Source organism: Tetrao urogallus, assembly GCF_951394365.1.
Source record: "Tetrao urogallus genome assembly, chromosome: 1".
NCBI lineage: Eukaryota > Metazoa > Chordata > Aves > Galliformes > Phasianidae > Tetrao > Tetrao urogallus.
The window spans coordinates 153,473,297-153,490,987 of NC_136813.1; the positions used below are offsets into that span (position 1 = coordinate 153,473,297).

At 43.8% G+C, this 17,691-nt stretch overlaps 1 protein-coding gene across 1 annotated transcript in view; it reads right to left on the reverse strand.

Moving 5' to 3' along the window:
* Window positions 1-16,561, reverse strand: part of TMTC2 (transmembrane O-mannosyltransferase targeting cadherins 2) — a gene marked incomplete at both ends in the record, with an annotated part of 231,443 nt that extends 214,882 nt beyond the window's left edge. The window contains one exon of the mRNA XM_079549188.1: window positions 16,479-16,561. Coding sequence (XP_079405314.1) covers window positions 16,479-16,561 — 83 coding nt within the window. The remainder of the gene's footprint in view (window positions 1-16,478) is intronic.
* Window positions 16,562-17,691: the final 1,130 nt, after the last annotated feature.

The window sequence follows — 17,691 nt, forward strand, 5'->3', positions numbered from 1 at the left end:
TCTTTTCCATGCATTGCTCTTCTCATCTCTTTCAGTCTGAAGTGTCCTGGGGGAGGAAATCTCAAGTACTCCTAAAGCACCCTAATACACTACTCCCTATGCAGTGGGATGATATAAGGGAAATGAAAGGAGTTGCATCAGTATCTCAGCATAAAACAGCAAAAAAACTCTCAAACTTTAAGAAGTACAAACACTGAATAAGAAGTGAGAAAGCATTTGCCCCAGATACACGCACACACATCACAAGACCTTTGCACCAGTGCTGTATCTTCTACTGCCTTGACACTTTACTTTTTTTTGTAGTTGGCCACTACAGATTCCTCTTCCCCAGCAGCAATTGTAGTGCACAATCAGCAGCGCTAATATTTTCTCCTCCTCCATCCTCCAGAAATACAGGGAATATTAGTCTACAACCTGGAGACAGGATAAGAAGAGAGAGCAAGGACAAAGGGGAGGTCACAACCTGAATCTGACCTCACCACGGGGACGGCACGAGCATTTTCAAGTGCACGGAGAAAAAAAATATCATCAACAGCATGCCAAAATGAAAGCATTTGAAAACGAATAGCAGCTGTTATTTTCTTAAGACCTCAATGTCTGTCTTTAAGCGAGTTCGTCTTACAATAGAGATGGCTTCGTTTAAATGAGAAGGCGGTTGCAGCTTTTTAGTATACTCCAGGTAAAATGAGTGAATACACACAAAGAGCACCTGATAACACTATTTGCACATGCACTATTGTGTAATTGTTTCCATAGGCACAAAGGACTGCCAAGCTGCCATAAAACCTCATGATAATTGCTTGGTTGTGTATGTGTCATAAAATATAAATCAGGATTCCCTCAAAAACCTGGAAAATTGCACTTATCTAAATCTCACAGTACTAAGGAGGCAGTCATTTAAATTCTATTTGTCACCAAGACACAAGACTGGGCTCTGCAAAGATATTCTACACAAAGAGAGAGACAGAGATCTGTCAATGTATGTGACAGTTGTTTTGCTGTACAAGCAGTTCCAAATCAAATTTGCTAACCAGTGAAACATCTGGAGGGGAAAGCCTCAGATGGAGAGAACCGTCAAAGTTACGATAACACACAGTGTTTCTTCACTGAGCGTGATATGAAATTAAGTAGCTGATATACATGATGGCTACAACAGTTGACATAAGTATCAAACTTCACATAACTCTTATGGTAGAGTATTAGGTGAGGGTCTGTAACTTTTGTTTTGCCTCCTCCCCCTTCCAAAAGAAAGCTTCTCCCACTACTAAATAGTTATGAATAACAAAACATAACAATGATACTAATTCCTTACTTGCATTTGTGCCAAAAAATATAAAATAAAAATATATTACAAGAACGAGCACAGCCCATAAACATTTTCACTGATTCATTATTTAGGACCAGCCAAGCGTTTTATGAATTGTAGTTATTTATTATGTTTTATATACTCTGATTGTTTATGCCCAAAAGGTTCATCCACTTCCTCGCCACAGGTCTCCATCACCCAATAGCAAGGCAGGTCAGACTTCAAACTGTGTCACAAGGGTCTTATTCCTGTAGCCTTGCAGGCCCTCTATTCTGCAAACACTGAGCCATGTGTTTAACTTACTGTATACAAGTAGTCTCACTGAACTCATTCATGAAATTCTAGCCTTATTTAAATTGCCACAAGTTTTACCATTGACTCCAGTTGGACCAGACTTCATGTAATGGGACTATTTACATGCAAAAAAGCTGAACACATGTCTAAATGTTTCTGAAAGCAGTCTTCAAGATAAACCTGACCCCTACATTGCTTTTTTATCTCTTACTGGCATGTAAGATGCACAAAACGATCTGCTTTTATCTTGACCTTAGCAGTAAACAGCTCATCACTAAAACAAATTACGTCATTTTTCCTCCTTCTTGGAGATTATTAAACAGGCCATTCATTCTCCCCAATCTCCTAATTTTTACCATCCCAATAAGCACGAGGTAGTTAGTGCATAGTCATCAAGGAACAAAGACTGATTTTGCTTAGCTGGATACTTCACTCGCTCATTTGCAATTTAGAAAAGAATAAACTTCAGGCAGGTACAAGAGACAGAAAAACAGATTAGGTAGCTGCAGTTTTCTTTCCTTAATTACAACAGCAGCAACATTCAACCAATCTAAATTGAATTCAATTAAATCAACGTTTAGTCAGCTCCCGAAGCAATAGCTGAAATATAATCCCTGTACTTGCTTCCTCATTTAGTTTTATTTAGAATGAGTGAAAGGTGACCCATGTACCTGGCTTCTAACCCTCAGCAGAAAAAAAATAAAAACTGCGAATTCAACACAGATCCTTTGCTGCAGAAAGCAAAAAGGTAGAAGTTCCTGCTGTACCCAAATTCCTGCTGAAACTCAGAACAATGTCTACAGAAACAAAGACTCTTTGACTAGAAAAAGAAACAACATCCTTTTTTTCTGATTACCATACAGCTTACTATATTTGAGAGCTCAGAAATATCCTAAGGGCATAATTTGATACTAATTTAATCACTCTGTAGGAAGATTCACTGATTGCAGTCCATCCCTTCATTCCCTCCATGACCTGCACTGTTGGTGCAGACATAAGATAGCACTGCAAGGATGAAAAATTATGTCTGTTATTATATGTGCAATTAAATATGCATATTAAATGCAACTGTCCTGCTATGCACAGGGCTCTTTTGCATTTCACAAAGCAAAATACAGCATGATAAGCAGTCTGCCTTGAGCAACTTATTCTACAAGTGTGTTCGCTTACCCTTGGCAGAGGACTAACTGGCATGATTTCAGGTTCATGCTATGAATTATCACAATATCTGCTCTTCCTTAGCAGGACTATGTTCTGCTACCTCATGCATTTTATATAGGATTCAGTGAGAAATAAGGATAGAAAACAAATACTCTCTACTCACTAGTTATCTTTCTAGCCACATAGTACAGCAAATATAAAGTACAACATTGTGCTTTTATATACTCTGCATATATACATGTTTCCCTGTGATTTCTTGTCTTAAAGGAGGTATGTAAAATAAAGTGTTCTCAGGGTTGTTCAAGCAAAAACACTCAGCCATCACTCCCACTGTGCTACACAATGGACAGAAGTCCCTACTGCCCTATACGTGCTCAGGCAATCAAATGCAACTTACACTTTTAAGCACTGTTGAAATTATACGAGGCCAGAAGAAAATAAAACTCAAAAAATGATCCGAATCCCATCCACTATTCATCACATCACTTAGATTTTTTCTTAAATATTTATAGAAAGAATAAGACATTTAGTAACAGTGTTTACACCAGAACCCTGCGAGCTCTTCCACACTTATATTTACCTGTATATTAGCTCTTTATTTGCATGCTTTAGAGTCACTTATTCAGAAATGGGTACTGTAAAACAAGTTGGGTTCCAGCAATAAGAAACTGACTTTAAAACTTTTGGAGCATAACAAACTCGTACACTTTTTCATGCCATTAACAATTTGCACAGCATGAATATAAACTGAAATTCCTCGCCTATATTAAGCTACCGTACAGGGAGCCTCAACAAAATCTACAGATTTCAGACTGCAAGAATTTCAGAGCAAACCAAGCACAGAGTCAAGTAGAGACATTTAAATTTCACACAGCATGTGACTTTTGGAAACTATGCCTAACAGGGTGGTACCTTGCTTCAAGCCACTGTATCAGAGCCTTTCAAGATACACATATCATACTTATCACCTTCAGACCCTTACTATTCAATTTTCTTGCTCAGATAAGACTCCTCCAACACTACCCCCAAGGAGTGCTGAGATCCACAGCAGCATACAGAGCAGAAAACCTTCTCTTGTCCTGCAAAATCAGCAGAATCCCAAACACCTCAGATCAACAGCTCTGAAACACAGTACAACAGCTGCTAAAAAAAATAATGCCTCCTATTTTACTATGTTGGCCCAAAAAAACAAAGGCAGATGTTGGTGGTATGACAGTAGAGGAGGAACCTTCTCACCAATATTGTTACATTTTGTTGCCATGTGACAGATGGCAGCAGAGGGGCAGCCTGACACAGAAGTGCAGATGAAGCAAAGATGTGTCACTGAATTCCTCCATGCAGAAAACACTGCACACATTGCCATTAATTGGTGTTTGATGGATGTTCATGAAGACCAAATGGTGGATGTGAGCATGGTGAGGTGGTGGGTGGTGCATTTCAGCAGGGTACCAGTGGGTCACCTCCACTGGCGTAGATTTTTATGAGCACTCCATGCAGGTTCTTGTTCATCACTGGCAAAAGGGCATTGCAAATCTTGGTGGCTATGTCGGAAACTGTGTTGTAGCTGAGAATTTGCTCTATCAAGTGGTGTTATTGTGCTCTTTGTTGTAGTTAACATGAAAATAAATAGGAGGCATTACATTTGGAGGAACCTAGGTAAATTAAACACAAATGTTTTGTCAGATGGACAAAATATTAATTCTTATTAATACTATATGATAGTGGATTACACAACTAGGTGAAAGCCAATATTCTTTAGAACTTTTTCCTTAATGGAATCTTTCCCCCAGCTCACCAGAGCGTCTGTCAAACTCTAGGAGAATCTTTAACTGTTTTTGGAAGGGACTGCATTTAATGGTTGAAAAGAATGTATTAAAAAGTAAGAAAAAAAGAAAGAAAAAGAAATGGCTGACTGTCCCCTACAGGAGAATTTCCTGCAGAATCTCTCACAGGTTTATCATACTTCTACAAATCAATTTTGGGTGGCTACTAATATCTACTTTTTTGTTAACATCCTTCCATTATTTTCTTTGTCAAGTGCTAAAAGCAGGCTCTGAATTCCAGAGGACAAACTAACTTCCTGCTGCCTGGACACTTAATCCTTCCTACTTGTTTTAACCCTGTACCAGCTAGCCATGAACACCAAGTAGCTAGATCCATCACATATCAGAGCAATTTGGAATTCAGTTTTGAACCGATACAAATCAACTCATTCAACATGAATCAAAAAAGACTTAGAGTCACTTAAAAAGAAAAAAAAAAAAAAAAAAAAAAAGAGGACAATAAGAAACTTTGGTAAAATCCTACAGCAGAACAGACTCAGAGGAACGGGAAACTACAGCCAATCTATCCTGGCTAAATAGCACCCACACACCTAGCAACACTATGGAATAAAAGAACTTCCAATATGCTTCCATTCTTTCAGCTGAATCATCCTTTTAAAACAGCCAGATGCACACAACCAGATGCCCTTATCACGTTGAGTCAACCAGTGCAATATTAAGGATGCCACTTCGGCTGCCAAGAGCTCATAATCACATAAAGGGCAAAAATAGGGAGAGAGGAAGCAGCAAGAGATGTAATGCCTTGCACGGTAGCTGAGGGCACATCCAGCCATACAACTCCAAGCCTCTTGGGGTAGGGATAGCTTTCATGTAGGGCATCAGCTGCCCATTAGCCCCATAAGCACACTCAGGGTGCTGCAAGCTAACTCACACCACAGCTCTGGTGCAGGGCCAATCTCAGCAGTCATTGCAGAGCTCAGGCAGTGCACAAGGATGGCTGTCAGTGAAGAGCAGCCATGCCCTGAAGGGATTTCACGTGGGATCTCTTTTTAATACAAGGCAACACAAGGAACCATCTACTTTCTGGCCTTTCCCCATAGATAAGTCACAGAATCACAGAATGGCCAGGGTTGGAAAGGACCTCAAGGATCATGAATCTCTAATCCCCCTTCCACAGGCAGGGCCACCAACCTCTCCATTCAATACTAGACCAGGCTGCCCAGGGCCCCATCCAACCTGGCCTTGAACACCTCCAGGGATGGGGCATCCACAACCTGGGCAGCCTGTTCCAGCACCTCACCACTCTCTCTGTAAAGAACTTCCCCCTGACATCCAACCTAAATCTTCACTCCCTCAACTTAAAATCATTTCCCCTCATCCTGCAGTTATCAACTCTTTGTCCTTCTCCTTCTAAAAAAAAAAAAGCATCCCAAGAATTCTTCAGAAGCACAGTGTTTATTAAAGAGAAATACTACAGTTTTCAACAACTCATATAAAAAAAAATGAGTAATGTACTGTGAAATGGAGTAGAACACACAGCTAAGTCATCTCATATAAAATACAACGTTTACTGAAGTACACTGGTGTTCAAGAGGAAAGACCTGCTTGTGTTACCAAAACAAGCTACTACACACAAAAACGCAATGTTATTTGATTAAATTTTTCATAATTCATTTTGTATTTTTTCTCTCTGCAAGCTTTATTTATATAGCCATGGGGCATTTAAATTATTGTTTTGGCACTGGAACCCTAACTCAGATCAAAAGGCTTTTAAAAAGCCTCCACTTTCTTCTGCTTTAATTATAAAAATGCAACAGCTCAGAAGTTTAATTACAAATTAATTAATTAGAGAATGAAGTATTTCTTCTGCAACTAACTCTACTTTTGCAAGACCAATCTTCTTTTTCTTCCTGAAAGAAAAAAAGAAAACAAAAAACTTAAAAAGTTTCTTCAAGTACAACTGAAATTGTTTGGAGAAAATGAAGAACATACACTCACACAGTCAAGCTCCACAGAATTTACTACAGAGAACTTTTTATTACAATCCAGTTTGTTTTGTTTTGTTTTCAGCAAGGAAATACACAAATAGATGTCTATCATTCCCAGAAGTATCTACTGCTTCTGGTATGGGATTTGTCGTGGAGGGGTCAGAAAGGTCAAAGACAGGATGGCAGAAAAAGAACCTTGCTAGAGACCACAAACCTAACACAGAGCTTCTCATCTGATTTCAGACTGTTGCCCAGGATGATTCCCTGATGAAATTCAGGCATCAGCAAGGAAAGCCAGACCAATACTGTCTTAATCCAAGGCAAAAAAAAAACGTATTGTATTGTAGTGGTATCTAAAGGACTGACAACTCACAAAATAAGGCTTGTTAAGATACTGAGCTGTTTCTGAGCCTAAGCCTCACACTTGAGCCTAATTACCTCTTCATCTTTTTATTGGAAAAAAAAAAAAAAAAAAAAAAAATCAAAACAATCAACCAACACTACAGCCCCACTAAGCAGTCAAATCAAATAAAGAAAGCATAAAGTGCAAGTGAAGGCACGATTGCATCTTCATATAATTGATGGAAATAAGAGGACATGGCAGGGCACAGTATTCCTTCAAATATTTTCATTTGAAAACAAGAAGAGGTTGTTGGGGTATTTTTGTTTGCTCTTTGTTTGTTTGGGTGAGCTTTTCGTGGTTTGGTTTTGTTTTTAAAGAGTACGAAGAATGAGAAAGAGTACTTTAATAAGGGAAATCCCCAGTGAAACGTGGGTTAGGAAAGTTATTCTAACGGCTGTAGAGGCAACAACAAGCATCTCACTTAAACTTATAACTGGATCTAAACCCCTTCTCAAACTGGTAGAGTACAAGTGCACACAAACAAGAGAGCCAGCCATAACTGATCAGGACCCACGAATGTGATGATACTGCAACATGGAGTCAAGAACATTTGGATTATCACAAAGTCAGAATACGGCTAAAATCACAAACAGACACAGAATGAGAAAGAGGAAGTGACAAAGAACTAAAAACCCCGTAAAGACATACATAGTGTTTTTTAAAAGGCAAACTTTAAGTTTATTGTTTAACATACTGCTGTGCTCTATAGTTGGTGAGATTCTTCTATGCATTCTCCTGTACCCACAAAAAATAAAATAAAATAAAACAAAATCTGAAGAAAGTAGGTCTGAACCACACAAAGGCACAAAAAACTCTAAAAATTCCCATAAGAGACTTATTTTTTTGGAACTAGCACTTTAAGATTTCACGATAGGTTCCTGGAACAAATTAGTCACTTGAAGAAAAAAGCATTCTGGATTAGCAGTTCTAATTCTGATCCAAGATGTTGACCTATTACTTCACAATTCAGTGAACGGAATCCCTCACTGCAAAGTGACCACTATTACAAAGCAGACCATCTTTGTCTACATCTGGAGGCTACATTAGCCCTCCTATCTTTACATACTGATACTTGTCTCCTCATGACATCTCTCATTTCTTCTCCTACTGGAATCTAGATGAAGCCATAATACAAACTCTTCGACAAAACCAAACCAAGTTCAGTGCTAGTTGGGTAGCTTTAAGAGTTGGATTTTGTTTTTAAACTGTGATACTCCACAACACAGGGTCTCTGAATCCTGTGTACAGACAGGTATACTTTCTTGGTACCAACACTAATCTTCAAAGATTTTCATAACAGGCAACATTCAGAGCCTTTCCCCATGGAGTAACTACGTTACCTTAAACCCACTGAAAACATTAACTTAAGGAGAACATTTTTAATGGAAGAGCATTTCTTAGTGCTTTAGTCAAATGCTGTTGCTTTTTTTTTTTTTAATATACATACATATCAAATAATCATTATCAGCTTCTGTAACTTACCAAGCAAAACCCCATGGCTACTTTAAACAACATCAACTGAGAAACATCACTGCATAAAAGTCAGAGGCTAGATGCCATAAAGGCACCGTTGACTCATCATAATGTTGGGAGCCTACATACTTAGCAGCTCATCACTGCCTCCTAAGGAAGGCACCTAAGTCACAGAGAGCCATCCAACTCAGGACTCGTATTTCCCTTTATCAGAGGGACAGAAAATTCTGAGAAAAGCAATAAAAACCAAAGTTATGCTTACTGAGGGCAGGTAGCCAACAGAAAAGCTAAGTACAAAAATAGAATGTTGTCTCTAAACTGGGTCTGCAAACACTTGTGTTGTACCTACCTTTCAGTTAGGCATTTGAGAGGGTTCCAAGACCAGTCTCTCACTAGAGGGAAGTCCTAATCATAGGATGCAGGCTGTTCTGCAGCGAGGATGGGCAGCGTCTTGGAGAAAGGCATAATGGAGCATGGCTTCTCTGCCCAGGGCCAATTATTAATCGTTTAATCTAAAAAGTCAGGGGGTGGGAAAGGAAGACAGAATAAAGATCTAGGAGCAGTTTAAGCTGCTGAGTGGGTTTGTTTCCATGACAATTTTGGTCACTGAATTGTGACCCCATTTCAAGCATTCAAGTCCCTTTTTAGGATTTAAGTATGCAAATTAACAAGTTGCATGAAAATAACATCCAGACACTGGCAGAGACTTTACAGCGATAGTTCTGCTACCAATTACCGCCTTGTTCCTCTGAACTAATACCAGACTGACTAAAGCAGATAGGAGTTAAAAATCACATAACCCTCTCATTAGCAAAATAGCCTAGAGTAACACTAAGCTGAGAGAAATCCACCCTGGAAACAGGATGTTAAGCTTGGAAAAAGCTGTCCTCACTTGAAACACGGGTCAGAGTTCAGGGAGGGGTTTTCTGGTCTACTGACAGATCCGTAATAGGGGATGCCACAGGCCCATCCAGCTGCCTAGCAGTGATGGTCTGAACCATCATATGGAAAATCTGCTTTCCCTCACCTGTAAAACTGTGGCCCGGACTGTGCTGGAGAGCAGGGAGTGCTCACAGCCAGCAGGGACTACCAAATAAACGCAGGAGCCCTTCTGGACGACTTCAAAGGGAAGCCTATCCCGTTCTCTGGTGGAGAACGGATGCTGGAAAACACCTGGTCTCAAGTTTTAAGCATAAAACAAAATCCCGCTATTTTATTTACTATGCGGACTGTATACACCCCCACACACTCTTTTAGAGATTACACTGATTTTGTAACACGTTTTGCAGCAATTAAAGAGATGAGGTGAAGGAAAGATGGTACATGATGACAGTAAATGAGCATTATTTACCTCCAGCTGCAACCTCCTACTATTCCTGAAAAACGTCCTCATAAAGCCATCAGAAAATGAATGCTAACAGCAATTCACATTATCCTGGTGTGGCGGTTTCACACCAGTGTGCAGCTCAGTATCACCACTCTCTCTCACTCCCCCTCCTCAACCGAACAGGGGGATAAAATAGATGAAATAGAGCTTGAAGATCAGGATAACAACAGGGAAATCACTCTCTAATTACCAACACGATCAAAAGAAAAACAGTACAGGGTTATTAATATAATTTACAATCTATTGATAACTGATTAGATCAGTGAGAACTAAAAGGACACTAAAAGACACTCCCCTATCTTCCTCCTTCTGCTTCCTTCCCATAAGAAGCATAGAAGAGGGGCCACAGTCAGTTTATATCTCTACCACTGCTTCGTGGTCACTCTACCCGTGCTCCACATGGGGACCCTACCATGGGATGCCACCCTTCCTGAACTGACCCTCTCCGCATTTTCTACAGGCTGCAGCTCTCCAAGCACTGCTCCAACACAGGTCCATACCACAGGGCTCACCCTTGAAGCACTGCCCTGCACGGACACAGCTCCCCCAGCCCTCCTGTCCCACCACAATATCCTCCCCATGGGCAGGCAGCTCCTGCCCAGAGTGCTCCTGAAAGGGCTCACCATGGCTGCACGTGAAGATCTGCTCTGTGTGGTGCCCATGGACTGCAGGGGGACAGCCTGCTTCACCATGGACCTCTTCCAGGCTGCAGAAAGCTTCTGCTCTATGCCTGGAGCACCTCCTGCCCTGACCACGGTGGCTGCAGGGTTGTGTCTCTGCCAGCTGCTGATTTTTCTTTTCTTACATCTGCTCTCCCAGGGCACACCCAGCATCGCTCTCTGCTCATCTATGGGGCCCTTTTGAAGCAGCTGGAGCTGGCTCTGATCTGACATGGAACAGCAGCTGGGCTCACCTCACTGAAGCTACCTCTGCAGCTCCCCCATTACCTTGCCACAAAAAAACCAATACGCCCAGGGAACACAAGGATTAGTATTTAAGGACATCACTTCTACTTTTTCCTCCCTCTTCAAGCTTAGGGCCAGAGCTTGCTCAAAAGGCAGTGCATCAGAGCATAATGGCCAGTGATCCCTCTCCAAGGGGCGCTGGATGAACAAGTCTCATCAGCCTCAAACTGATTTACTGGGTTCTCTTCTTCCAAGTGAAATAGAGTTTGACAGATACATGATCCTTAACTGACATCCCAGCAATCCAGCAGATTTGTTTCACAATAAGTGGTCAAATGAATAACAGCAGCACCATATTATGCCTCAGCAGAAGGCAGAACCTAAGGGAACATCGCTGCCTTTTGCAGATGACCATTACGAGCCATCCACAGGTCTGAGAAGTACTTTGACGGTCCTGAAGTTAGCAAACTGAGCAGCAGAGTCAACATGTTAAATAATGTCCAAGGTGTGATTCCAGAAAACATCTCCTGTGGCGCTTCAAGTTTCATTCAGCAATGGGAACTGGGCTTGCAGAAAAAAATGTGGAGTCCTGTAGAGCACAAAACTGGGAAGTGAACTGTAGGGTTTGCACCCTCTCCTGCTTATAGGAATCCCTATCCAGTTATCCTCCCACACAACAAGCACCCCATTTAAAGGTAGGTAAAGAGGGTTTATATGATCACACACCTTAAGCAAGAAAGCACAGGAGCTCAAGAGCTGCCAACATCAAAGACCAGCAAGAGGCATCTGCAACCATGAGAAATATAAAAAAAAGACACTGCCCTGAGAGCCAAAGCATCAAAGAAAGAACTTCTGACCTAAGATTCAGATCTCCACGTAAAACATTTCCATCTTTCAATCAACATTTCTGACAAACATTAGCAATGATGGATTGTTTAAAAAAGAAAGTTGATCCAAAAGCTGAGTCAAGCCTGCAAAGTAATTCAAGGACCAAAATGATAAAATCTAACTGTAAACATTGGCCCAAATAACAGATTCATTTTTACATAAATAACAATAAGAACAAGCATCTCTCTCTTCAGATTTAGTCTGTTTCTCCAACTGTATGTTTGGAGCAACTTTCACCACAGGTTGCCAGCAGGCCTGCATCTACAGCTTCAGCATCAAATATTTCAGCTAAAGAAAGAAATTCCATAAACAAACAGTGAAGCCTGCTTCAGTCAGATCCACTAGGAAAAAAAAAAAAATCGTAGCAGCCAACAAGGAAAAGGCAAACTTCCAGATGAGGGAGGCAAAGTAGATCTAGTTCAGCATTCCTGCAGCTATCAGATGGTTAACAAATTGAGATGAGAGACTTCTGCGCCTTCCGAGCAACTTTCACTCTGGCAAACTTAAAGGATTCAGAAGCGCAGCTGGAATACATATGGGAGATGCAGGAGAAAGTGGATCATTTGAATTTGTAACTCCATTGTGCGCTGGAAGAACTTCCTGCAGATGAGCTACATCCCATCAGTGACTCAGGGAGACTCTCCGTCTGCTAACAGTCATGAATTTATTCTCTGAACCACCTACCAAAAGCAGCACGGTTTACGTGAGTGATATGTATGTAACAGAAATCTTAAAATAAAGCCTGCAGGGACAATTTCTTTTTTGCTTCCAAATACCTCTATACTAGAGCATCCTCATTGCAGGGATTAAAAAAAACAAACAAACAAACAACCACCACCACAGAACGCCACATTATATTGATGAAACAGATTTTATATTTTGATCAAAGTGTTTTATTCAACACAAATTTTTACGCACGAATGCTTTTAAAGCTGAAGTCAAATATATTTTTAGATGACGTTCAGCATTGAAAATAGAACATACATCATAGTAATGGAACATTATCAAGCCAGATTCACCCTGCCAGGCAGTCAGTTACTGGCTTGCCTGGTTGATCCTCAAATACAATACTTGAAAACTATGCTGCCTTAGTTACTCAGGCATCCTCTCTGGATTACATTTTGCCTTATCAGCAAAAAAAAAAAAAAAAAAAGGGCATGCTTATGGTCATTTGAAATTAGCACATTTAAGACACAAAAGCAGGGACAAAGGGAAAACACTACAGATAAGCACGAATGCCCCCTTCTTCAATTTTCCTCCACAGCTGGCCTCACTACTAGAATTGAAAAGATTGCAGCCACCTGAGAACTGGATCTACTGGAGCCTGTTGGAGAGGTGCACTTGGAGCTAAGAAACAGAGCAGATGACAAAAAGGAGCCATAAAAATCACAGATGTAAATTAATAATCAAATATACACATTCAACAAGCAGACAGATGGCAAGCAATTTTCCCCAGTGTACTTACACTTGTTCTTCTAGTGCCTGTATTTGGGTCACTTGCTAGATTAATTCTCATGGGCAGACCCAACAGAGGTACTGTGCAACAGGCATGGCCTCAGACCATTTCCAAATTATGTAAAATTGACACTACAGCACAAAAGCATTCATTAGGATTTCTTCAATGCAGCTTGTAACACTGTAGCTTTCAAACAAAGCTGTTTGATGTTGTTTCTCCCACCAGCAAGGCTGCCCCACTCAGGCCCATTAAACAGAATGCAGCACAAGCCACAGAGATCTGGCCAGCACTGCCACGTTTCATGGAGGCATCTTTCGAGGAGCCAGAAGTCTGGTAAAACCGGTGCTCCAGAAAATACACACAGTGGGCACAAGGAAGATGCACCACTCAGCGTTAAAGATCCCTCCTGGTGGCCCCCTCAAACCATGGCTTCCTTCCACCATTTGGGAAGACAAAGGAACACTTCAATAGATGAGTAGCTTCTGACACACACCGCCGCAGCGTATGACCCCAGGACACTCAGAGCACTAAATCTTCCACAGCCCAGCGACAGTCTGACAGGGATCTGTCCTACTTAGCACAGGTTGCGTGAGGGGCCCACAGCTCAGATTGCCTGCTTGGGGTGGGCTCAAGCAGCAAGGAAAAATAATGATGCCAGGCCGTTAGCCTCACTGCAGCCATAGGCTCCCCTCCTGCGATGCGGGTAGATATTAGCCTGAAACAAGGGTTGCATGTGCAGCGACTGGAGATTAGCCCCCCTTAATCTGGCAAGGAGCTGGATTTAACACAGTGCAATATGTTAGATCTTCCAATACATTTGCAGGAATTAAAATTGCATTTCTCCCTACCTCTTCTTACGGCTTCCAAATTGATTTTGCTCAACAGTAAGTAAACGTTTATTAATATGCATTGTGAGCTCATCATGGCATTAGACATGCATCCACCCCTCTCCCTATATTTGTCTCTTCTTCCAGGTTAATGTATGTCATATCCATTTTAAAATTGAAAAGAAAATAAAGCAAAAAGAGAATGAGAAGTATATTTATTTGTTCCAAAATGAATAGGGTTATTACTGATTTCCTCCCCAGTAATCTACACATTTTTCTAGAAAATATCACAGTTGCCGTGAAAATTAGAGCAGCAGGGAAGGGGGTGACAAAAGCTCGTTTCCAAGGTACACAGAGAAAACAACAGTGACTCCTCATTACACTGAGCTCGCAGGTTTAGAAGCTGTCACTTCCATTCACACTAATCAATAAGCCAATCGATCTAAGAGATCACATTTGCACTGATTATGCGCATGTCACGTTATCCAGCATGAAAGCGGCAGTGAGTTAGGCAGACTCAAGATGAAAAGTGAGAACGAATACTTTTTAAATTCATTCAATTTCAGTTTCATTGGGTGAAGGCTAGGAAATAAAATATTGAATTCTTTGATATAAAGTCATAAACCTCAGAGTACAAGTAAGCTTGTTACATCACTGCCCGTACAGGCTTTGGTTTGGTGCAGTGCAACCGCTAAAATATTAAGTTTTACCATTGGGAAATTGATTTTGTTCTAAGAAGTTTTTACAATGCCACTTAATCTTAACCAACCTACATAAAAATATACAGAAAGCAATTACAGACACCCTTTATAAAGTAAGCTTGATCACTATATTAAAAAAATAAAAAACAACAGTCTGATCTAATTTCAATACACTTGGCAAAGGAAACAGAAAAAGGTAAAGCAATATGCTGCCCTCATACAGATTGCAAGTTCCTAGCATAAAGGCACAATCTTGATTCACTTAAAGTTAGTATCATGATCCATCTCCCACATGGGGGACCGTGTCCTACAGCTCCAGCATCAACCTCCTTTCCTCTGTTACATTTCAAGTAGGCTCCTGCAGGGCAGCAAGATCCTGTGATTACCATTAAGAGAATCCTTCAGGTCTGAGAGCCTGCCGTTGTCATCCCTAGCCCCAGCAAGCAACAACCTTCCTGCCTTTCCCTTCCAGGACCGCAGTTGAAAGGCACCCTAATTAGATGACCCTGCGTACGGGACTGCCATTAATTGGCTTTTCGAGCACTCTAGTGAATACCTAAACCTTAGTTAATATGATGAGAAGTACTCTTTAGTTACAAGGTAAACATATCTGCATAGCTTTGCCTCAGAACACCTTTTAAATAGTATGGGACTAATGTTACAAAGGCAACATGCAACTATCTTTTCCACCCTCCCCAAGACAACACTCAATAACCCTATTTCCAAGCAGTGTTAAAACACACCCGGGCAGCAGCAAGAGTAACCTTGACCTCCGCATGAACACTATCAGGCAACGCTTCAAACTGCTTTCTACCTCAAGCCAAATTGAACTGGCCTGCAGGACAGGCTTACGTCCTTAAACAACCCAGTTCTGCCCGAATACTGCAGCATGCACTGCTTAGGGTTATGCAAATACTCCACTTCTGCAACTCTCAGCTACAACAAGCGGGTTGAAAGTAGTGTCAGTGTGTCAGAATACTGCTTTCTATTGGTCCAACTCAGTCCCTGCCTAGCAGAATAACGGCTAATTTTTTTTTCCTTATTTTACTGCTCGTGCATTACGTTTTCAGATGTTAAAAAAGGCGTAAAAAAACAAACCCCCGCCCGTAACCGGAAAGCTCACACAAACACCAGAAACAAGTAATCGCACCACAGGACTTCGTGTCAGTGACGCCAAGGACCGAAGCCCGAGCTGCCCCGCTCCGAGGGAACGCGGCTCCACACCGCCGCAGTCCTGAGGACGTTGTGGGAACGGTGTTGTTCCTCCCGCCGCGGCAGGTGCACCGCCGGCAGCAGCCCGAGGGAGGCGGCCCGGGCTCAGCGCACCGACCGGACGCTGCCTCGTCCCACCCCGCGGGACGGCTCGCACCTCCCGGCAGCACCGCACCGCCTGCCGCCGCCCCACGCAGGGCGCTGCGAGGCACCAACACCAACCCTCGCCACGGGACCCGTCCAAGCGGAGGGGAGGAGAAGGACCGCCGAGAAGCTGTCAAAGTAAATCCCGGCTCGCTTCTCGGATGGTTTAATTCCAACGGCGCATGAAACACCCCAGGACGGTTCATAAGTTTAGCCAGGCGTGCTGTTCTCCCTAATACATTTTAATTACGCATCCGTTCTAACTGCAATCAGATCAAGCCAGCGGAAAAGGCACCAATCGGAATGCCCGGCGGCCAGCCCCGCCCGGCGCTCGGAGGAGCGGCACCTCGTGCCCCGCCGGCACCCCGCTCTCTACTCGGGACGCCCGAAGTCGCGCAGCGCTCGCCAAAACGGCGGGCTGGCAGTGAGCTGTCACGGCCCCGTCAACGTCCCCGCCGCCGGCACCGGCGATCCGGGCTCCCCGGCCCCCCGGCCCCCGTTCCCCCGGCCCGGCCCCACCGCCGGCAGGTGTGCTCCAGCCCACCGTACCTGTCATCGTAGCAGAAGTCGGCGCCCAACGTGTTGAGGTAGAGGGCGAGCCCCAGGGCGCTGCTCACCAACTCCGCACTCATCTCTCCACCCGCCGCCGCGCTCGCACCGGGGCAGCTCCCCGCCCCGGCCTCCCGCGCCAGCCCCGAGGCGGCTGCCCCGCCGCCGCCGCCGCCGCCGTCTGCCCCCTGGCTCCGCGGGCGCCGCTCCGCGCTCCGCCGGCGGCCGCAGCCTGACGGCGTCCCCCGATCCTCCGCCGCCCCCTAACCCATGGCAGCGGGGCGAGAGGCGGCGAGAGCGCGGCTGAGCGGGGTGCAGCAGCAGCAGTGCCGGTACCGCCCTCTTCCCACAGCTCCCGGACGCTTCTGCTACCGGTGCTTCTGCCGCCACCACACCGCTCGGTCCCGGCCCGCGCCCCCCTCGCTGCCGAGCCGGGCGCCGCTGCCGAGGCTCTGGGAGCGCCCGCGTGGGGCGCCCCGGGCTCCCACCGCGCCTGCGTGCCGGACCGCCCCGTGCCCGCCCCTTCGTGCCGCCCGCCCCGCCCCGTGCCCCGCCCCGCGCCCCGCCCGCACCCCGGGCGGCTCCGATCCGACACCGGCCCGAGATCCGGCTCCTGCACCGGCAGGGTGCGGCTGTTCCCTGTCCGGCTGCGGCTCGCCTCGATGCTGCCGCCAATCTCGAAATCTTTTTCTTTCTCCGCTTTCCTGCTTTTTCTCTGTGTTCTTTTTGTCCTTTGTGTCTTTTTTTTCTCTGATTTTTTTCTTTTTTTTTCTTCTCTCTCTCCCGCTTTTTCTTCCTTTTCCCATTTTTCTTTAACTTTTTTTCCTGCTCTCACCTTTTCCTTCTTCTTCTTCCCCCCTTACCCTATGCCAGCTGCAAACTTGACAGAAAGGAGTCCTACCTACGGCATGGCTGTGATGGAGGGTTCCCTGCTTCTCTCTCTGTCAGAGCAGGCATCTGTGGGGACTCCTGGGCTTCCTGTGTTGCAAAACCAAACTAAACCACTGAAAAGTGGCAAGGAAACAAGCACACCCCAAGGCCAGCACTGTGAGCTGGGGCTCCTGGAGAGGCACAGCTGGAGATGGGCAGTATGAGTGTCTGCACTAAATGACCTGCTCAGGAAACCCAGCTGTGGGAAATAATGTGCTTAAACCATCCTCAATAATTCATTGGACACGGGCACACAGAATTATGGCAAGGGCCTGGGTCCATC